Source organism: Eumetopias jubatus, unplaced genomic scaffold (assembly GCF_037043125.1).
Source record: "Eumetopias jubatus isolate StellerSeaLion01/CBP00866 unplaced genomic scaffold, mEumJub1_p1.0 scaffold_9, whole genome shotgun sequence".
NCBI classification, from domain to species: domain Eukaryota; kingdom Metazoa; phylum Chordata; class Mammalia; order Carnivora; family Otariidae; genus Eumetopias; species Eumetopias jubatus.
In genome coordinates, this window is record NW_028274815.1 from 122,114,699 (window position 1) to 122,137,972 (window position 23,274).

At 49.2% G+C, this 23,274-nt stretch overlaps 1 protein-coding gene across 2 annotated transcripts in view; it reads right to left on the reverse strand.

Moving 5' to 3' along the window:
* Positions 1-1,381: 1,381 nt before the first annotated feature.
* ZHX3 (zinc fingers and homeoboxes 3) overlaps positions 1,382-23,274 on the reverse strand; it is a 129,990-nt gene continuing 108,097 nt past the window's right edge. The window contains exons 3-4 of one of the 2 annotated variants that reach the window (XM_088026774.1): positions 9,810-12,613; positions 1,382-7,564 (exon numbers count right to left, since the gene is read on the reverse strand). In XM_088026774.1, coding sequence (XP_087882900.1) covers positions 7,271-7,564; positions 9,810-12,461 — 2,946 coding nt within the window. In that variant the 5' untranslated portion in view covers positions 12,462-12,613 and the 3' untranslated portion in view covers positions 1,382-7,270. Of the gene's footprint in view, positions 7,565-9,589; positions 12,614-23,274 lie in introns of both variants that reach the window. The other variant, XM_028121979.2, reaches the window with a different exon arrangement.

Genomic DNA, 23,274 nt, shown 5'->3' on the forward strand with positions numbered 1-23,274 from the left:
CCCTGCCAGGTCCCCTCTACTGTGGTCTCCAGCAGGAACTACTCCTGGCTGGCTGGCAGAGCAGGGACAAGGAGACCGTGCTCCGAGTGGCGGGCCTGGGCTTCTCGGCCAGCAGACGCATGCGCACAGGACTACCTGCGAGGCCGGCGGCTGACACCCCTGCAGAGAGAGCAGTCGGGCCAAGCACCCCTCTCTCTCGAGGCTGCCCTGTGAGAAGGCAGGAGCAGTTTCTGACCCCAGCTGAGGGCCAGTGCCATTCACGAGGATCTGCGGCCATGAGCAGAGGACACCAGGCCCCCCGTCCTGACCGGGCACATCCCGAACAACACCTGAAGGTTGGGGCTAAAAACTCACTCGTCTTTCCATTTGAGCCCATCATCTCCCACCATTGCTGTTCTTTTGAAGGGAGAAACCACTACAAGCAGTATCCGGTTATCCCACCAAACTAGTTAGTTCATGGAACAAAATAAGGTCCTGCCTCACATTTCAGTTCAAGAGCTCACGCCCTGTCTCAGCCTGAGAATCCTCCTCACTGGGTCGTTCCTCTTGAGAATCCCCAGGGGCCTCATGCCCAGGAGTCAGGCAGGCCTTCTGTTTCCTGCCTGGAGGCCATCGCAGCTGCCCCACGGAAGCTCATGGCAACCCCCTGCTGACTTCTACTGCCAGCTCCGTCCACAGCTGTGTCCCAAGAAGCCACTGCCTGAGTCTGCACCCACCCTGGGGCTTCGGCTGGTTGGCTTCAGGGCTCCACGCCAGGTTGGTCCAGCTCCCAAGGACTTGCTTTACATTCGACGCAGAGCTGCTCTCCCAGGGCTTAAGTTGGCCCCCAGAAGGGCCAAAGCCAGGGACAGGCCCTGGTGTCCACCTGGGACGAGAACTGCCTTGGTAGGTCTCTGCCCCAGGTGATATTTGTGGGCTCCCTTTTTCCTGTCACAGGCCCTCAGGGTCACCCCAACAAGATGCAATTGCTCTGAATCTTAGAAACAAGGCTTTTAATGTTCGTTGGAGGCCCCCGGGTCCTTACGCATATTCACCAGCCCCTCCTTAGCGAACAGGACAAGCTCTGCTTCTGAGTACTCTTCTCATGGGGCAAAAAGGGGAAAGAAAAGGACTTGCCAGCATCCTCTTACCAGACACCTGAGGACTCCAGGTCTGACTCCTCTGCCTTTGTCTATGGAGTGTAATTCCTAAAAACATCACGGTTCCATCACGTAGAAGCCAATCCTGTGGACCCAGCAGTGGAACTTTCCTGAAGTGGGCCAAGGGGAATGGCCTTGCTCATCCATCCACATTTAAGGTCGGGCTTGCCCACTAAATAAATCAGCAGATGTGAAGTGTTTTTAGTTTTTCGGGCTCCCCCACAAAATAAAGTCAGCAGATGTGAAACGTATTTATGTTTTTATTTAGGAACAATCAAAAGATTTGAAGTACCATTTCGGCCCATATCAAATTGTATAAGCAGTTTGGCCCTGCTCCCTCATCCAAATCCACAGATACAAAATCTAGGAAATGTGCAATTTGCATTTTAGAAATAGCAGCATCCCCACAGGGGACCTCGTGAGGCCTGGAGACTCAGCCCAGAGAGGGCAGCCCACTCCACTGCCTCGGCACAGCCACGGTCCAAAGGCAAGTTACGTCTTTCTGTTAAAAACACTTACCCCTGGGTAAAGAATTCCCATCCCACCCAGTCCTGACCCACAGAGTATGCCCCTCAGTTTGGTCTCACACCTGGCAGCCGCAGGGGGGTAGGGACCCTCTTGTATAGTTCGGTAAAGTCTCCATTTGCCTCTGGACAAACAGGGCAGTTGCTTCTTAGCACCAAGATGATCCTGTCTTTCCAGTGTCTCTGGGAGAAAGGCGGCACACCAGGGCAAACTGCTCACCAGCCATTCCTGGCCCTCCCGTGGCCCCGAAGACTAGAAGGTAAGCGGGGGGAAGAAAACCAGCAGGGTTCAGGCCCGTCAGGAAGGACCCTGCAGCTGTGGCAACCTCCCTGACATCCACAAAGACTGTGCTCAGTAAACTTTCAATGAACAATGGCCGGCAGGGGAGAGAGGAAGGTTGGCGTGTTTTTTTTGTCATAACAATTATGGCACAGTCCGGTCCTCCTGACAGCTCAACAACGCGCCTGCCCAGAAGCGCCGCGGGAACTCCTCTGCACGGGGCGCCCCTTGTCCCCGGGCACTCGCCTGGCCTCACTGGGTGCCCGCTGACCATGCTGCGTCCCTGCTGAGGGCGGCCTGGCTCCCCCGCCAGCCAGCACCCGTCAGCCTGGGGCTCCCGCCCAGCCAGCGTTTCAAGCAAACTGCCAGAATGAGCCCTCTGTATGGGCAGGAACCAAGGATGAGTGACAATCTCTCTTGAAACACAAATTACAGAACAGCTACCACGGGGGTAGATGGTTACCCTCCACCAGTGTATCTACTCTGGGGTTTGACCCTTGGGAAAGACCACACACTGGCAGCTTTCTATATTCAGTGACTCCGAGCAGCCTCTACCCTGGACAATTCACCTTCGGCTCCAGCCGAAGACTCGAAAGACTTCTAAATCACCCATTTATCGTGGAAAGGAAGAGCAGTTACGGAGCATTAGCCAAGAAAAGCCACTAACACTCAAGTGCTCAGGTGTGCGCGCGTGGCACAGCCCGGCTCCGAAGAGGCACCAACGGCAGGTCACCACTCAGACTCTCAGGCACCCTGGCTTGCCACCTGCCCCCCAGTGGACAGCAGGAAAGACACCCAGCAGAAGAGAAGACCACCACCTCTGAAAAGCCCCGCTCGCTGTGCTCACCTCTCCCTCTCGCTCCGGCCTGAGCAGCCACAAGGGCCAGGTTCTGAGGGCTGCGGAAGCCTTGGGGCTGGGGACGGCAAAGCGGGAGCCACGTGTTCTTTGTGGATCCTGGCAGTCCTGCCGACCGAAAGATAGGGTTTTTAAAAATCAACGGCCGCAGGGGCTTGCTGCCACCGTGTCCATGTGGTGACCAGGGCCTGCCGATCCGTGCCAGACACCGGGGTTTCCGCCCCTGCTCTGGACTTCAGCAGATAGAATGGCTGCTTCCTGCCAGCTCCAGGCTGTCAGGTCTCGAGTCTGGTGAAGGACTGGGACCCCGTTCAAAGGAGTGGCCAGGTTAGCGGCCAGTCTTAACGAGTGCACTCAGGACTGAAAGACAGAAAAGCAGGCTCTGGACCACCCTAGGACCAAATGCTCTGAGCCCTTTACCTCACTCCCGCGTGCACTTGCTGGGTCAGCTCAGAGAACCCCCTTCCCAGGACGACCTGGTGCCAGGAACACCACACAGACTGGGGCAGAAACAAACCCCAACCGAGGCCTCTCTGTTCCATCTGGACATAGAGCTGGGCTGGGCAGCCAGCCAAGCAGCACCCACAGTCGTCACTTCCACGGTCACTCGGCCCAAATCAAAACTCGTCACTTTGATGAGGAGTTGCCTCCGGCCTCCTCAGCCCTGATGTTGCACAGCTTGGCTGTTAGAAATAGCCGGAGAAACAGCATGATGGTTACCTCAGACCGAAGCCGGGCTGGGGGCGGGGACCATTCAGAGGAAGGCTCGGGCTCCCCACTCCCTGCTTTCTCAGGGCAGGTGCTCCCCCAACCATGCAGAGATGGCCCCCGAGGTCTGCGCAGGAAGGCTGGGCGGGCCTGGGCTCCTCAGGAAAGAGAACAAAGGAAGCTGTGTCCGGAGCCCTGGAGACAGGGCTCCAGACAGGAGCGAGGAGAGCCCCGCCTGTTAGCCTCCCGGCCCAGGCAGCTACTAGCTCTGGCCTGGAAGTTCATTCAGTGGATCCTTACCCATCTACAGGGTCTTCTCCAGCATCTGAGCTTTGCACATCGATGGGATAAAAGGAAAATTTAAACTTAATACAAAAGGTGTGTGTCAAACCAATAACCTACCCCAGATAAACGCTGAGCAAGGAAAAAGGGGGAAAAATTAGAAAAAGCCCAAATCCAGGTTTGGTCTGGTTTGACGCTTTCTTCTTGGCCGGTTCTCCTCTCCTACAAAGTGCCTTTATCCACTGGGGCTTGTGAGGTTTACACCGACAAAGCTGCACCAATGGCAAAGGGCTTACAGGGAGAGAGACCAGGCAGCCCAGTCAGGAGCTGCAGGAGGAGGTGCAGAGGGCGCGAGCACCCAGCCTCCACAGAAGGCAGCCTGGCACAGATGTCCCAGAGCCAGAGGGGACCGGGAGCAGACACAGGACCTGTCACTGAGCCACCGACTGAGCAGGATGAAGAGCCACATCTCAGCCTGGAAAGCACGCTGAAACTTCCTGGTGGAACAGCCTCCCACGGCCAGCAGGGACACCACCGTCTGTGCACATGGGAGCCCACAAGCTAGGGGCCAACACTGCCCAGCTCCCACACCCGTGCTTCTGGAGAACAGGGAGCAGAGCCTCCGGTCAAGGCGCTCTGGTCCACCGGGACAGCTGCCAGTCACTCAGCCAGGCCAGGCCAGGAGCCCTAACTCACATGGCGCTACCAAACCCCAAATGCCAACAGGGCCATCCAACCAGGGTGCTCTATTTCAGGAACCTGAGACTCCTGAAAATGAGAACTCTCCTCTCAAATCAAAAAGCTCCTTCATAGTCAAGAATTAAAATAAGTAATCAAAATATGCAAGGTATACGTATCATGAATCCGGCTTTCCTTTATCAGAATGATGATCTGGTTTCAACTACTACAACTGAATCTACAACCCCATGTAAAAAATAGAATAAACCAAACATGTGCCTGACATAGGCGACAAGAAACACTGAAATATTTTACGATCTCTCACGAGTCCGAGTGCATACAGAGAAGAGGGGCAAAGATGAGTCACCTTATACACGAGGCTTTCCTTCGGGAGAGACTAACCCCACGTCTCAACTCTGCAGCCCACGGACCTGCTGGAGGCAACATCACAGACACCTTCTGAGGGCGTGCAAAACCACGGTGATCTGTCTTGTGACAGGACACAGGGTGGATGCTGCAGTGCCGCACCCCCATGCATTCCGGGCCAGTGTGGGTCTCCGTGCCAGGTTAGCTGTGTTCCCCAAGTACCCAGAGCGCTGGGCACCGGCTCGCTGACCCAGCTCTCTCTCACCATCACCTCTGACCGTGGTTCTTGTAAGCGTGAGGCTTCAAACCCACTATTTGCTCAGGTCCAAGACCACAGTTAAGGAGGAGGGACTGTCTAGTCTGCTGGGGTCCTTACCTGGGCAGTCTTGCCATTCGTGGGCAGGGCTAACAGAGGAAAACATGCCCAGACGGGCAGGCCTGTAGCTTCCCCACCTTCTAAAGACAGGCTGGTGCCGAGGCTGGGTCGTTATGTCCTGCATGAACTTGTCCACCATGTATTTTTTGTGTTGTTGTTTGGGTTGTAAATGAAATATGAGTACAAATTAAATAAACAAGAAAATCCTCTCTAAAGCCCTTTGGCCAGTGCGGGGCTCTGGGAGTGAGGCTTGCAGGCTGGTGTCTCCCACGCTCAGATGGTTTCCAGCCAGGCCGCCTCAGCTGCGCCCTGGGTACCGGCATTCCCTCCAACACAGGCTCCTTCCCCTAACAGCCTTGTGCCGTGAGCTTCCTCAAGTGTATACCTCAGGTGGACATTTTCTCAGTAAAGTATCAAATGACTATCTGTACTGTATCTACGTGTATATATAAATTAATCTGCATGTACATAAACCCTAAACGAAAAAGTCCAGGTGTCTGTTCTCTGAAGGAAGGCAATCACCACTGGCAATTCTGCCACGAGGTCTTTGGGGCTAAACAGCTTCACAAATGGAAAGGACACAAACACAGGGCACAGAACTTGCCAAGTACTCACACGTCACGTTTCAAACAACTCAGAGGTGGTCCCTACTGGGTCTGAGAGAGCGGGAGAAGACATTTTAGAAGAACAGGGGCTCAAGATCTTTTGGTTTCCAGAGAAAGCCCTCTCCTGGAAGGCAGAAGGTGCCACCACCATCTTTGCCCTTAGAGCCAAGCCAGCAAGGTGCCCCACCCAGTTCATTTCCTGGGTGGGGTCGGGGAGGAGGACAGCGCCCACCCTACCACCAGTCTGTCATGCCCGAAGCCCCTGTCCTCTCTCTGGTGTTGCTTTGTGCTGCTCCCCCAGCCTGGGCCCAGGAGAAGCATGCTCACAAGGCCTTAGTGCCTGGGGAAGCAGGTGGTCTCCAGGAGGTGAGCGGAGCTGCCGGGGACATGACTTCTGCCTGCCCCACTTTCACCTGCTGTTCTCAGAACAGCCAGTTTTGGGGGAAATAGGGATTTACCAAGTAGTACAGCTTTGTATACAAGTTTCCCAGTGTTTCAAAAGCACCTTTTTCTGTGATTTTTCTCAATTAAAAAAAAATGGTATGAGGATTAGGCTAAAGTAGACAGAGATCTTGTTTCCAAATCTGGGGATATAAATGCAGAACTTAAGAAACATCTTCACAAGGGCCTGTCTGGCGATGCTCAGCACCTAGCCAGGCCCTCGGCACGGGGGCCATGAGCACTCTGGGTGTCTCTGTGCCAAGGACCACCCCAGCTCTGACCACTCCTGGCTCCCCAGATCCCAGAGCGTTCGCTCTTACTCCCAGCTGCGGGAGACTTCCTTCCCAGACCACTGGCAGCCTGGAAGGGAGTGTGGGTAAGGGCTCCGAAGACCACAGTGGCCAAAGCCACACGCTGGGGCCGTGCACTTCCACGTTCAGCCCTGCGCGTTCCTTTTCTCAATTTTCCTCTCACTCTGAAAACATCTAGATTGAAAAACAACAACAAAAACGTGGGCACATCGGTCAGTACATCAGGCTTAACAGCAAATACTTCTTGAAGTTGACCTGGTAACTGAAAAGTTCTGGTCCATGATTCAAACTCCCACGAACAAGCAGGATGGCTGGAACCACTTAAGAGCGCGGTGAGCAAACACTATCAGGTGAGCAGTCCATTTCCAGACGGCAGGCGGGCGCCAGGGCCGATTCGCCCCCAGGGCAGGGAAAGGCGGGCAGCTGCCTCGGCAAACGTACCACCTTCCTTGAGGGGGTGGGGGGTGGGGGGGTCTAGGGCTTCAGCCCCAGTTCCGCACGTGCTGGGGACATGTAGCCCCCATGATCTCCAGAGAACAGACACAGGACATTTTCAGAGATGATGTAAGACAATGTACTGCTGGCTAACCAAAGTTTCTATGTAATGAAAGTGTTTATGATCTGATGTTTTATTAAATGTGTATAGGCAGATTTATAGGTTAAAAACTTGATTTCGTGTCTATGAATATGAAATCTGAACTATTTTATCCACTGGAAGGCAAAGGAAAGGTCCTACGTGGTGGGAGGAAGAACTGACAAGCACTCGACTCTCCCTGCTGGCGCGCTCGGTGGTGACAGGCCGGAGGTGGCGGCGGGCTCTGGGCTGGCGGCGAGGCCTCCAGAAGCTTTCGTGCGTGCCCGGCCGGCGGCGGTGGCGGCGGCGGCGAGCATGGGAACAGCACATGGCAGCGGAGAGTCGGGTTGAGCCCTTCCACGTGGCAGGCGGCATCCCGGACTGGCCAGTCCTTCGGAGTAATCAGTTCAAATTCAGTCTGTTTCTGAGGAGAAAACACAGGCCTGTCACCTCCACATCAGCCACCACACCTGTACAGCCCCTCAGGCAGCCCAGTCCTCGCCACGCTAGGGTGGTAGCACTGGCTCTGGGGCCCTCTTACTGCCAGGAGCCCTGCCTTCCTGCCAGCCCCTCGCCCACCCTGCAGCCCGAGGGACCAGGAAGAAGGACGTGCTGTGTAAGGACGGGATGCAGGTCACATCGGGCAGGGCCTGCAGACCCTCCAGCCGCCCAGTGCCGCCAAAGCCCAGGCCGCTGCTGGCCTGGAGCCCTGTCCTCAACCGCCCCATCCCGCCCCTCCCCACCAGCTCTCCAGAACCCATGTTCTAACACCACAGCGGCGGGGGCTAGTGTCTACATTCTACTGATGGCCTCTACCCCTGCGCTCAACATCAGCGGGGTTGTTCAGAGGCCCGTGGTCCATGACGCTTGCCGACCTGGCCCTTGCGTGGAGGCTGGCCATGGAGAAACCAAGTACAGACACACAGACAAGCACTTCCTGAACCCAAGGGTTATCTGCTTCAGGCAGAAGAGGGGGAGGCCACAGTGCCACGCCTGCTCTGTCCCGCCAGGGACATCACACTTGGCCTAGTGGTGGATTTAGGAGCAGAGGGGCCAGTGCTTGTGACTCAAACCCACTCGCCCCACTTCCAGGGTAGCTTTTTCTTTTCTTTTTTTTTTTAAGATTTTATTTATTTGAGGGAGAGAGAATGAGAGAGAGAGCAGATGAAAGGGGGGAGGGTCAGAGGGAGAAGCAGACTCCCCGCTGAGCAGGGAGCCCGATGTGGGACTCGATCCCGGGACTCCAGGATCATGACCTGAGCCGAAGGCAGTCGCCCAACCAACTGAGCCACCCAGGCGCCCCTAGCTTTTTTCTTTTTAATTGTGATAAAATATATGTAACATAAAAGCTACCATTTGAACCATTTTTGAATGTACAATTAAATGGCTTTAAATACATTCACAAGGTTGTGTAACCACCACCCTATTTCCAGCTACCCAAGAATATACTTCAGTGAAATTTTAAACAAAGAGAAAAAGAAATTTGTTCTAGTTGCCTGCAAGCCAGGGGTGGGCATTCCCCAGGGGCACGCCCAGTGCTGGACAAGGTGCCTGAGGCAACCAGCCCTGCGAAGCCAACCCTGTTTCCTGGAGCCCACCGCTGCCTGTGAGGGCCTCACTGACTCATGGGGGTCATGGAGGGAAACAAGGTCAAGTCAGGAAATATTGGCCCCAGAACCAACTTCTAAAGGTCCCAAAATCGGAGAATCTGAGAATCCAGATGCTCAGTTTGTATGGGCTCCTGGCCATGCTGTGATGAGGCCTCTAAGGAGCCAAACACCGAAGGACGGGGAGGGAAAGGGGAGGCTGGGAACCCGGGGGGTCAGGACCCGATACCGACAAAGTGACTTGTCTGTGGCTTTAAATTTATCTTCGATAAATTATCTTCTAAAGTTTTCTTTCAAGTGCTACTACCAGGTCTATGATCCAGAGAAACTGAGGAACAAAACTCAAGCTTTTGATTACATATCTAACAGGGAAGACGATTTTCCATTTCTCCAAACCAGAAAGAGCAACAAAGGCAAATTACAGGACTTTCACCATTTAAATAAAAGCACTTGCCACATCTAAAGGCAATCCAAGCCCCTCAGCCATTCTGAGTTGAATTTCCTCAGCAGTCCTGTTGCTCTCTCCTACCGGGGGGTTGTGGTTCTGTCTGACTCTGATGGTGCTTTGACCTATTCTCCCACTGCTAAGAAATATCTAGAAAAGCTTGCACCCTTGTAGGCCCACTATGTTCCTTCCCCTAACAACACAGGAAACACATCATAGTGTAGGTCATATTCCATTATGCCCTAATGGCTTCTGCTGCCAGGTGCCCCCTGGAGCAGCCGGCCACTTGGTCCCACTGCCAGGGAGCTTAGGGACAGCAGCTGCCCCCGTGGCCCCTCAGGCGCCCCCCCCCCGCCCTCCCCACGGCGGTTGGCCCCAGCCCCTGTGGGCTCCTTACCCAGCTGAAGTCCAGCCTGGGGACTCGGGGCGTCAAAGGGCTCCGAGCTGGCCTCAGGGGCGCCAGGCTCCCACGACTCACTGTTTTCCGACACCTCCAAATACGCATCCCCCATCCCTTGGTGAATGGCTGCAGCCTCGCCGGCGCCCTGGTCCTCACTGCCCGCGTCCGCCACAGCCCGGGTCTCCTCGCCCATTTTCTCCGCAAACCATTGCTTGACCTGCTGGGAGCTCATCTGGGTCTTGTCACAGAGGCTCTGCAGGTCCACCTCACGCAGCGTCTTATGCGTCAGGTAATAGTCCTGCAGCAGCTCCCGGTTGCCAGGGGTGACGACCAGCAGCCCTGGAGGGAAGTTGCCCCGCTTATAGTCTTCGTACCACTTGAGCTGGCCGTTCTTCAGGGCGTACCTGCTGTCCCCGAACCAGCGCACCACCTCAGGCCGCGGCAGGCCAGTCTGGGCCATGATGGCGTCGTAGTCCTGGGTGCTGGGCCACCGCGTCTGCACGAAGAGCTGGCGCAAGAGGTGCCGCTGCTGGGCCGTCTTCTTGCAGCTTGCTTTGCCAGGGGGCTGCTCAGCCGGCTGGCCGGGCCCATCCTCTTCAGGCTCGCAGGCCCCTGGCCCCGGGAGCTCGCTCCTGCCGTTGGCCCCATTGGCCTCGGTGACGCGCAGGTTCTTAAGGTTAATTTTGATGGGGCTGACCTTGCGCTCTGCCAGCCCACGGCTGCCGAGCCCTTCCAGGGGGCCGTCTTCCCCAGGGGCCCTCGGGCCCCCGCCCGGCTCCTCCTCTCCCGCCTCCTCCTCTTCCTCCTCCTCCTCCTCCTCTGGGGCGGGTCCCTCATCGGCCCTCTTGGGGTCCTCGGCGCTCACTCTCTTCCGCCTCTCCGAAAACCAGCTGTCGATCTCTCTCCGGGTCATCTTGGTTTCAGTCCTCAGGCGGTCCAGCTCCTCATCGGGAGGAAGGGGGTTTTGTGCAAAACTGCTCTCCAGGGCTCTGAGCTGCTCAGGGGCTCGCTCCTTGTACTTGGTTGGCGTGAAGTCGGGGGTCTGGTGCCAGGCCTGGCGTCTGGTGGAAGGAGGGGCAGCCAGGGTGGCGGCCGGCGGGGCGCAGGGCACCTCGGGGGCCTTGGCCAACGACGGGGAGAAGGGCGCCTCGGGCCCGGGGTCAATGACGATGGCGCCGGGGTCGCCGGGCAGCACGGCCCTGGAGCCCTTCAGGTTCCGGCAGTGGTACCTGCGGTCACTGAACCACTTGCGCACCTCTCTGGTGCTGAGGCCGGTCACTTTGGTCAGATGCTCCACCTCACTCTGCCCCGGGAACTGGTTCCGACAGAAGCTTCCCTTCAGGGCAGACAGCTGTTCGTGAGACTTCTTGTTCTTGTAGATGCTGGCGTCGAGGAAGGCTTGGGAGGTGATGCTGGGGCAGGCCGTGAGCAGCGACTGGGCCGCGTTGACCACCTTCACCGCCGACGTGGTGTTGGAGCACACCGTATTCACGGGTGCCACGGTGGGCTGCTTGGGCACCGATGTGACGGTGGGCGGCAGGGACGAGCTGGGCGCCTGCAGCCCGTTGGCCATCAGCGGCTGAGTGACCAGCAGGCCGCCCGCTGTGCCCTCCGGCTGCCCTACCACGTGGCCCGGGAGGGCGGCCTGGATGAGGTGCTGGACGCCGCCAGCATTGGCGACCAGGGGTGTGTTGAGGACGGTGATTGTGGGCTGGGGTACGGACTGAATGACCGTATTGAACATCTTTTTCCGGGCGTCCTCAATCTCCTCAGGGGACCAGCTGATGCCTTGCTTCAGCCTCTGGGCTGTGAACCAGATCTTGAGCTGCTCTTCTGGATACTTGGTGACCACAGTCAAATAGCAGAGCTCAGCTTTGGTTGGGTAGGGGAACTTGTGGAACGAGTTCTTCAGAAAGCTGTTGGAGTCCATGGCCGCATTGTAGGTGGGAATGCTGCTCAGGGGGATCATCACCTTGGGGAGGGACTTGGATGTGGGCAGCGGCTGGTGGCCGTGGTGCTGGGCGTGCAGTGGGGGCGGCTGCTGCAGGGGGAGGAACTGCGCTATGCCGGCCGGCAGAACCGGCACCGCTCCCAGCAGGGGCCCATTGGCCGCATGCGGCCCTTTGGCCGGGTTGGTGGCCGGCTGACTGACCGGGACTGCCCCATTGACAAAGTGGTGGTCCCCCTCTTTCGCCTCGGTCTCCCCGGCTGGTGGGTTTGGTAAGGCTGTGTCACCCACAGGCTGACTGGGGATGTTCTCCTTGAGCGTATGAATTTTTTTGGCTTCAGCTTTGCCTTTCATTATCTTCATGATTGGAGTTTTGGTAATGATGATTTCGGCCTGTCCGTCGGTGCCTTCGGCGTTGGGCTCACTCGACAGGTCAGGAGTACAGGTGCTCTCGGGGACGCTCTGCTCCACGACCACATGATTGTCTGGCTTGGCCACATTCCACACAAAGCTGGCTTCCCCCAAGTGACTCTTAGCATTGTGCAGAGAAAGCCCCTCAGGAGTTTTTGCCAGAAAACTGCATTCAGTGCATACAAAAGTTGGATCCTTATTAAAATCTGTGTGCTCTGAGTTCATATGTCCCACAAACTGGGTTATGTCCTGGGCTCTGAAGTCACAGTATTTGCAGGAATACGAATAGCCGTCCAAAGTGCTCCGGTGCCCGTTGGCCAGGGCGGGGCCGTCGGCACTGCTGGCCGTCTGGGCAGTGTCGCCGCTGCCGGCAGGCACTTCAGGGGGCAGCTCCTGCTGGGGGCCTTCGGGTGATGCCTCGGCAGGCTGGGCCTCCGCACTGGCCTCCCGCAGCACCACGGTCTTCACAGGGATCATGCACGGGGTGGTGGATTTCCTCTTGCTGGCCATGGCGACAATCACTCTGGCTGATCAGGGGGTGAGAGCTCGTCCCGTCAAGGGCCTCACAGTGTAAGCTCTAGCTGCTCCATGCAGGCCAAAGAAACAGTTTCCAAGGGCAGTTTTTTCTGGTGTTTGCAGGAAGCAAGTTTTTCCTATTAAACCTAGGAGGAAGAAGAAAAATGATTATGATCTCTTAGGCTCTGCTTCCAGACACCCAGACACAGCCCACAGCTTGCCTTCTATCATCGGGGCCTTTTCTCAACAAGTTCACCAGCAGCTTGAATGTGGAGCACCTCAAACACCAACAAAGTAGTGCCCTGAAGAATGACCTGAGGATGTTCCAATACCACTTGATAGACTTAAGACATATGTTTTGTTTTCCATTTCCCTCTGTATTCTTGTATTAAGTAACTCAGATTCAAAAACCAAGCAACAACAATAACAACAAAATAATCCTCTTCTGGATCTCCAAATTAATTCTGACCATGTCAGAGTGAAAACAAAACATCCTAGTGTAATTCTTGTTTAAATGTTTAGGCCAACAAGGGTTTTTCTTTTCATAGCCTTCCCACATCTGAGAACAAGACACCGCCTCTGCCTCTCCCAAGCCAGGCCCAGAGGCCAAAGTCAACTGCAGTGTGTGCAGGGCGGGGGGAGGCACCGGGGCTGGGCCTCCCTCAGCAGCCTTTCCCTGCCTGCTGCCCTACCACACCCATTCCCGGCACGGAGGAGGGACGGCCTGACAGTTACTGGCTAGACCCCGAACCACTGTCCCTCAGGCGGCGCCCCAGGTCAGAGGCACAGGGGACCCAGAGACCCAGGCTGTGGTAGAGCAAAGCTGTACACTCCCTCTCTGGTGCAGCACTTCAGCCTGTGGCCTCACCCCAGGTGGCATTCTACACATGACCTTATATGGTGCTGACCTTTTTATTTCCTTTGGTGCCTTTATTATTCCTTAAAAAAAAAAAAAATTAAAATCTTTGATCCGTTTGAAATTTATTTCAAACACTGGGGTGATTGGTTTATTTACATGTAAAATATATTCTTCCATGAGATGCCATGAGAAAAGCGTTTCTATGGCCCCCATTATTAACATAATATCACCATAATTATCATTACCTTTCTTTTAGCAAATTGTAATGCTAATAATGACTAAAATAATAGTAATTCTAATTACAAAATCACGTTATCATCAGTGTTCAGATTTGATATGAAAATGTGAATAGAGGGCGCCTGGGTGGCTCAGTCGTTGAGCGTCTGCCTTCGGCTCAGGTCATGATCCCGGGGTCCTGGGATCGAGCCCCACATCGGGCTCCCCGCTCGGCGGGAGGCCTGCTTCTCCCTCTCCCCGTCCCCCTGCTCGTGTTCCCTCTCTCGCTGTGTCTCTCTCTGTCAAATAAATAAATAAAATCTTAAAAAAAAAAAAGAATTTGAATAGAAATATTTTAATTCTCTTCACATTTTTTTAAAAGATTTCATTTATTTATTTACTTGACAGAGAGAGAGACACAGCGAGAGAGGGAACACGAGCAGGGGGACGGGGAGAGGGAGAAGCAGGCTTCCCGCCGAGCGGGGAGCCCGATGCGGGGCTCGATCCCAGGACCCCGGGATCATGACCTGAGCCGAAGGCAGACGCTCAACGACTGAGCCACCCAGGCGCCCTCTATTCAAGTTCTTAATTACACACAGAAACTATTTTTCTGTTTGCAAGTCTCACCTTGATGCTCATGGTGATAAAAAATAGTTCCTATTACAAACCAGTTGGGGTGGGACGAGAATACACACAGCAGACCCCACCACTCACCACCTTTTTTCTCACTCGTCTGAAGTGTTAGGCACACTTTTTTTACTTATATTGTAATTGCAAAGATAAAGTATCAATATTAAATGAAATGGAAGAACATAAAACTACCTATAATTTTGTGTACCCTTCCTCCTAGTCCAAGTATCTTCAAATATCTTATACATATTTTAGTCATAGTGGGCACATACTTGTGTTTTGTTTTTTTATTGAAGATTCCAATATAAACATTTTCATTAAATACGCTTCATAATGATAATATTCAATAGCTGCCTCATAATGTCGCACTATGAACATAATCACCCTCCTCTGCTACTGAAGAGGCTTCCAGGGTCCCACTGCACAGGTGACAGTGAAATGACCTCTGGGCATATAGGATGTATTTCTTCTATCCAATTATTTCCTGAGGCTAAATGCACAGAAATGGATTTACCAGCCCAACGAGTATCAACATTTCTAAGAGCCTCTATACGTATATTATTGGCAGACATCTTAAATCAAGTGCTTCATGATTCCAAATCAGGAAAACTAAGAATAATGCAGTTATATATCCAGTGAGCAAATCAGATTTTCAGATAAGTCACTGAGGACATCAAATAGAATATCTGAAAGTGCAAGTGACGTAAGAAAAAACAGGTAAGCTGGACTCCATCAAATCAAAAACGGCTGTGCTTCAAAGGCCACTGTCACAGAAGTAAAAAAGACCACTCAAAGAATGGGAGAGTTTATTTGCAAATCATATATCTGATAAGGGGCCTGTATCCAGAATATATAAAGAATGCTTAAACTCAACAGACAACCCAATTAAAAAATAGGTAAAGGATTTAAATAAACATTTTTCCAGAAATGATCTACAAATGGCCAATAAGCATATATAAAAGTGCTCCACATCATTAGTCCTTAGGGAAATGCAAACCCAAACCCCAATGGGATTAGCACTTCACACCCACCAGAATGGCTTTCATCACGATGACAAATAATGAATGACATGCACAGGCGAAGATGGGGTAAAATTGGAGCCTTCCTATGTTGCCGGTGAGATGTATGTATAATTGGCACAGCCGCTTTGTAAATCAGTTTGGCAGTTCTTCAGAAAGTTAAATACAGAGTTACCATAAGACCCAGTAAGTCCAGTGCTATGTATACACACAAAAGAAGTAAAAATATATTCACACAAACACTTGTACACAGATATTCATGACATCATAATAATAACTAAAAGGTAGAAACCACCTCAATGTGCATCAACAGATGGATGAATAGACAAAATCTGGTATGTCTATATAATGGAGGATTATTCAGCCATAAAAAGGAATGAAGTATCATTACATGCTACAACTAAGGTGGAAACATGCTAACTCCAAGTAGGCGGCCCCCAAATGCCACGTATTATATAAATGCATTTGTAGAAATGCCCCGAAGAGATACATCCATAGTGACGGAAAATAGATTAGTGGTTGCCAGGGCCTGAGGGTGGGGGAGAATGGGGAGTGACTGCTAATGGGTATGAGGTTTCTTTTGGGGTGATGAAATGTTCTTAGTCATGATGACTGCAAAAAACCAGTGAAGATGCTAAAAACCATTAAAAGGTCAAACCCGAGAGGGGCAGAGGACAGAGCCCTAAAGCACTCAGTTCTGTACAAGAGGGGTATCTTTCCCACTTGTGAGGTCCCTATACAGGGGACGTCATTTATTTGTAATACAGCCTGACCTACCCTGGTAGGATTTATTTCTGCCCTGGGTAGAGGTGAAGGGCAATGGTTGTGAACAGAAGGGTGGAGAGGAGGGGAGAGAGAAAGCAGAGCCGCCAGCTGAAAGCAGCACCAGCACAAACGAGGAGACCTGCACTCTCCTGAGGCAGGGTTGCCAGCAGAATTCAGGACCAGGAGAGTGCAGGGCCCCGCCGACAGGGCACCAACACCAGAATGCCACCACTGAGGTCTGGGATGGGGCTGGGCTTCACCGAGGAAGCGTTAAATCACGTTCCTGGTATTTTATTTGCGAAGGCTGAGAAAGTAGACAACATGAAGATGGACTTGATTTGGGGAAAAATTCCCATGTCATCCAAAATTAAGTCTCAAAGTAGCCTCAAACTGTCATTCAAGCCAATGATCAAGGAGAGTAGCACTCCTAGTGATTCTGAGTGGGCCAGTGGTTGGAGCAGAAGGCTGTGGAAGATAACAGTCATGGGGGCAGTGGCCAGCACAGCCACCGTGGAGTGTTCAGTACTGGAGGAGGCGGGACTTGATCCCAGGACTCCGGGATCATGACCTGAGCTGAAGGCAGACGCTTAACGACTGAGCCACCCTGCCATCCCCAAAATTTTTCAAACATACGACAAAGTTGAAAGAATTCTTCAGGGAACACCTATCTACTTACCACCTGGATGCTTACCACGGGGCTATTTTTAGCAACATTACCCATTTAGGTAAGTTTGGGTTTATTTGTCATACACTTTTGAAAGGGTATCCAATAAAATGGTACTTAAAGGATAAAGCCCCACTTATCTAGAGAACCATTCGTCCAGAAGACATTCATGGACCAACTCTGACAAATGAGATCTCAATTACCATGTGGAAACACATTGTTTCCTAAGTCAAGCCCTGAGTGACGTGGGCTTGACACACATGCAAGGTTTTACACTGCCAAAGATTCACAGAGAAGGTCCAAATGACAACTGCATGTTCATCATTCTTTATATAATCTTTTTTATACTGTCTTGAAAATTTGTCTTGTAATTTTTTTAATGAAGTAAGAACAAAAGCATATAACTTTAAAAAATCTGTCTTTGGGAATTGAAAGAGAGTTGATCAATTCACTAAATTAGCGAAGTTGCAGCTAATAATCACTACATTTCAACACTACAAAATATACATGCGGGGCTTGAAAAAATATGAGTTTATAGATAAAATTCTTTTTTTAAAATAATTTTTATTGTTATGTTAATCACCATACATTACATCATTAGTTTTTGATGTAGTGTTCCATGATTCATTGTTTAACACCCAGTGCTCCACGCAGAATGTGCTCTCCTTAATACCCATCACCAGGCTAACCCATCCCCCCACCCCCGTCCCCTCTAGAACCCTCAGTTTGTTTTTCAGAGTCCATCGTCTTATAGATAAAATTCTTAAAGATAAGTTAAGAACTTTTTTTTTTTTTTAATTCTGAGGAAGGAATTGGAAAGACAGTAAGCTCAACAGGACGACTCAAATGTTTAGAAATGCGACTCTCAGCAGACTCCCTTCAAGTCTGGCCACAGGCCTCCTAAACAGCCCACGATTTATCAGTGAAAACAGGAATCATGGGAGCAGCTGACAGGGTTACAGAAGCATAACCACAGTGAAAGATTTTAACATGCTGCTGTGGTTTTGAAAGTCAAGTAGACAACAACACTAGAGGCAGAGAATGTGACTACTACCAGAGGCTAGTTTGACAGATGTGGGAATAGTCGAATATTCTACAGTAATCAACTTCATATTTTGGGGGTACAGTATACTTTATTGATGGTGCATGACAAGGCAGGACTCACCAAGCCCCTCCCCTTCTTCAGGCATCTGGGATGGAAACTGTGTAGAAGTCGGGGGTTCTCAGTGTGGAGGGCCCTCAAGGTTTCCTGGGCTACACTGAGGACTGGGCTGCCTCCTGCAACTTTAACAGTGACACCCACAGTCTTCCAACTTCATATTCTCTTAAAAAGTCATAAAACATACCTAGAAGTTGGTCATGTGATATAATAGACCATATGTAAATCTTAACTCATTCCAAAACAAAAACTGGCAGGTAGCATTCCCTTTTTAAAAAAAATTGTTAGATGGGGCGCCTGGGTGGCTTAGTCATTAAGCGTCTGCCTTCGGCTCAGGTCATGATCATGGGGTCCTGGGATCGAGCCCCGCATCGGGCTCCCTGCTCCACGGGAAACCTGCTTCTCCCTCTCCCACTCCCCCTGCTTGGGTTCCCTCTCTCACTCTCTCTCTGCCAAATAAGTAAATAAAATCTTTATAAAAAAATGGTTAGCAATATAAATTTACATTGAAATTTATCCTTTTTAATTCCTCTTTCAAAATAGCTCTTTATGTAGAAATCTCTCTCTCTCAGAAACGATGAACAGTAAATATCCGCCCTACTCACCCCAAAGATAGCTAGTGTTAACAATCTAGTGTCCATTATTTCAAATATGTTTTCTAGGCAGAGATTACTATAACCATTTTTTTAAAAAACAAAAAATAGAGTTGTATTTTTACACTCATGTTCTGCTCGTTTTCCTCCCACGACAATGGGAAGAGTGTCAGAGTCTACAGTATATCTCACTCTTTTAAACAATGTTCTAATTTATGGATGCATCATAATTTACTTCACCAACCTAGCTGTTAATAGATACTTGCATTTCTCCAGTTTTTAAACTATTACAAGCAATGGTTCAATAACTGTCCCCGCATATATTTTTGTGCCTTTGAGAATTTCTGAAATTCTGAATTTCTTACAAGAATTTCTGACCAGGGAGTGCCTGGGTGGTTCAGCTGGTGAAGTATCCAGCTCTTGATCTCAGCTCAGGTCTTGATCTCAGGGTCATGAGTCCAGGCCCCACACTGGGCTCCCATGGAGCCCACTTAAACAAAAACAAAACAAAACAAGAATTTCTGACTAGTAAAATATTGTTAGGAAAATACAAAGTTCCCCGGGGCGCCTGGGTGGCTCAGTCGGTTAAGCGTCTGTCTTCGGCTCAGGACATGATCCCAGGGTCCTGGGATCGAGCCCTGCATCAGGCTCCCTGCTCAGCGGGAAGCCTGCTTCTCCCTCTCCCTCTGCTGCTCCCCCTGCTTGTGCACCTGCTCTCTCAATCAAATAAATAAATAAAATCTTAAAAAAAATATACAAAGTTGCCCTCCAAATAGATGCTGATTTTCACTCTCACCACCACAGAATGAGAGTGCCCTCACTACCACTGCATACTATTACTATTTCTAGTCTTTGCTAATTTGGTACATAAAAAAACTGGTCACTATGGTTTTAACTTGCATTTCTTTACAGGCATGGCTGAGAATCTTTTCACTTATCACTGACATTTTGTAATAAATTATTTTTTCTGTCCATTTTTCTATGGGATTTTTGAGAGTCCTCCATCTATTTTTTTAGTTCCAGTATGGTTAGCATACAGTGCTCTATTAGTTTCAGGTTACAATACAGTGATTCAACAGTTCCATATAGGACTCAGTGCTCATCATCAGTGCACTCCCGATAGTTTTCCCCATCTCCCCACCCACCACCCCTCTGATAACCATCAGTTTGTTCTCTATACATAAGAGTCCATTTTTTTGGCCTGTCCTTTTTTTTCCTTTGTTTTGTGCCTTACATTCCACATATGAGTGAAATCATATGGTATTTGTCTTCCTCTGACTTATTTTGTTTAGCACTGTAGAGAGTCCTCCATATATTAAGGAAATTGGCTCATCTGTCACAGATGAAGCTGTGGTTTATACCAAGATTGCAAGAACATCTTAAATATTAGGAAATTTCTTTCTTTTACTATTTTTTAAATTAATTAATTTATTTATCTGAAAGAGATAGTGTGTGCACAAGTGGGGGCGGGGGGAGCAGGAGAGAGAGAAGCAGGCTCCCCGCTGAGCAGGGAGCCCAATGTGGGGCTTGATCCCAGAACCCTGAGATCATGACCCGAGCCAAAGGCAGACACTTAACTGACTGAGCCACCCAGGTGCCCCAATATTAGGAAATTTCTAAAAACAATTAGTTTCATTAATAAAGAAGAAAAACCAAAACAGCATTTAATAAGATTATACCCTCAATTTTTTATTGTGGTGAAAACCATGTAATATAAAATTTACCATCTCAACTACTTTTAAGTGTACAATAGAGTTAACTATGTGCACTTCCTTGTGCAACCAATCTTGAGAACTCTCATTTGCAAAACTGAAATTTATACCCACTGAACAAAAATGGGTCCCCTTTCCCCCTCCTAACTCCTGGCAACTACCATTCTACTTTCTGCTTCTATGAGTCCAACAACTTTAGATACTTCATAAAAGTAGAAGCATGCAGTATCTGTCTTTGTGTGACTAGCTCATTTCACTTGGCATAATGTCCTCAAGTTCATCCATGTTATACTAATTGACAGGATTTCCTTCCTTTTTAAGGCTGAATAACATTCCATTGTACATGTATACCACATTTTCTTTATCCACACATCTACTGAAGAATATTTATGTTGCTTCCATGTTTTACCTATTGTGAATAATATTGCTATGAACATGGGTATACAAAATCTCTTCAAGTCCATGCTTTTGTTACTTTAGGATATATACCCTGAAGTAGGTTTGGTGGACATGCAGTAATTCTACTTTTGATTTTCTAAGAAACCTTCATAATATTTTCCATAGCAGTTATACCATTTTACATTCCCACTGCAATGAATTTCTCTACACCTTTGCCAACACTTGTTATTTTCTGTTTGTTTGGAAGTTTTTTGATGGTGGCCATCTTAACGGATGTGAGGGGATATCTCACTTGGTTTGATGTGCATTTCCCTAATGATCAGTGATGCTGACCATCTTTTCTTATACTTGGCCATTTGTATAGCTTCTTTGGAGAAATGTCTATTCAAGTTCTTTGTTCATTTTTCAGTCAGGTTACTTGTTGTGTTGTAGGAATTCTTTATATATTCTAGATACTAATCCTTCTCAGATACATGGCTTGCAAATATTTCCTCCTATTCCATAGGTCACCTTTTCATTCTGTTGGTTGTTTCCTTTAAGGTGCATAAGTTTTTAAGTTTTATGTAGTCCCATTTGTCTACTTTTGCTTTTGTTGCCTGTGCTTTTCATGTCATATCCAAGAAATCATTACCAAACCAATGTCATGAAGCTTTCCCTTATGTTTTTTTTCTTGAAGTTTTATAGTTTCAGCTTTTATGCTTAGGTCTTTAATCTATTTTGAGTTAATTTTTGTATATGGTGTGAGGTAATGGTCCAACTTTATTCTTTTGCATACAGAGATCCAGTTTTTCCTGTACCATTTGTTGAAGGGACTACTCTTTCTCCATTGTGTAGCCCTGGCACACCTGCTGCTGGAAGTCATGGAACCATATATGCAAGAGTTTACTTCCAGGCTCTCTATTCTATTCCATAGGTCTACGTCCATCTTTATGCCAGTACCATACTGTTTTGCCCACTGTACCTTTCTAATATTTTGAAATCAGGATGTATTAGGCCTCTAGCTTTGCTTTCCTATCTCAAGATTGTTCTGGCTACTCAAGGTCCTTTGAGATTCCATATGAATTTTAGGATTTTTTTCCCCTATTTATGGGGAAAAAAAGCCATTAGGATTTTTAATAGAAATTGCATTGAATCTATAGATGGCTTTGAGTAGTATGGGCATTCTGACGATACTAATTCTTCTAATCCATGAACATGAGATGTCTTCCCTTTCATTTGTCTTCTTTAATCTCATTAGGCAGTGTTCTGTAGTTTTTAGTGTACAACTCTTTTGACTCCTTAATTAATTATTCTGTTCTTTTGATGCTGTTGTAAATGAGACTGTTTTCCTAAGTGGATTTTTCACTGTTAGTATACAGAAACACAACTGATTTTTGCATGTTGATTTTGTGTCCTCCAACTTTGCTGAATTCTTTTGTTCTGACATTTATTTTTGTGGAATCTTTATACACTGTTTTCTACATATATGATCATGTCATCTGTGAACAGAGATAATTTGACTTCCTTTCCAAGTTGGATGACTTTTATTTATTTATTTCTTGACTAATTGCTCTGCTAAGATTTCCAGTAGTATGTTGAAATAGAAGTAGTGAGAGTGGGCATCCTTCACTTGCTCCTGATCTTAAAGGAAAAGCTTTCAGGTTTTCACCATTAAGCATAATGTTAGCTGTGGGCTTTTCATACATGGTCTTTATTATGTTGAAGTAATTACCTTCCTAGTTTGTTGAGTGTTATCATGAAAGGATGTCTAATCTTTTTTTTTTTTTTTTAAGATTTTATTTGACAAAGAGATAGGAGCCAGAGAGCACAAGCAGGGGGAATGGCAGAGGGAGAAGGAGAAGCAGGCTCCCCACTGAGCAGGACTTGATCCCAGGACCCTGGGATCATGACCTGAGCCAAAGGCAGATGCTTAACCGACTGAGCCACTCAGGTGCCCCAAAAGGATGGCTAATCTTATCAAGTGCTTTTTCTGCATCAGTTGAGATGATCATTATGGTTTTGATCCCTCAGTCTGTTAATGTGGTATATTACATTGATTTTCATATGTAGAACCATCCTTGCATTCCAGGAATAACCCCACTTGGTTATGGTGCATAATCCTTTTAATGTGCTATTGAATTTGATTTACTAATATTTTGTTGAGCATTTTTGTGTCAATAATCATCAGGGAGATGGTCAGTAGCTTTCATGTAGTATCTTTGGTTTTAGGATCAGGGTAATGCTGACCTCATAAAATGAGTTTGGAAGTGTTCCCTTCTCTTCAATTTTTAGAAGAGTTTGAGAAGGTTTGGTGTTAATCATTTTTTAAATCTTTGATGGAAATGTCCATTGAAGCTGTCTGGTCCTGGGCTTTTTGGGGAGCTTTTTGATTACTGATTCAATCTCCTTAGTAGTTATAAGTCTGATGAGGTTTTTAATTTCTTCATGATTTAATCTTGGTAGGTTGTATGTTTCCAGGAATGTATCCATTTCTTCTAGGTTATCCAGTGTGCTGGCATATAATTGTTCATAAGGGTCTCCTATGATCCTTTTTATTTTTGTGGCATCCGTTGTACTGTCTTCTCTTTATTTCTAACTTTTGTTATTGGGTCCCCTCTCTTTTTTTCTTGTCTGGCTAAGGGTGTGCCGATTTTTTTTAAAGGGTCTGTGAGGGGCACCTGGGTGGCTCAGTCGTTAAATGTCTGCCTTCGACTCAGATCATGGTCCCAGGGTCCTGGGATCGAGCCCCGCATCGAGCTCCCTGCTCAGTAGGAAGCCTGCTTCTCCTTCTCCCACTCCCCCTGCTTGTGTT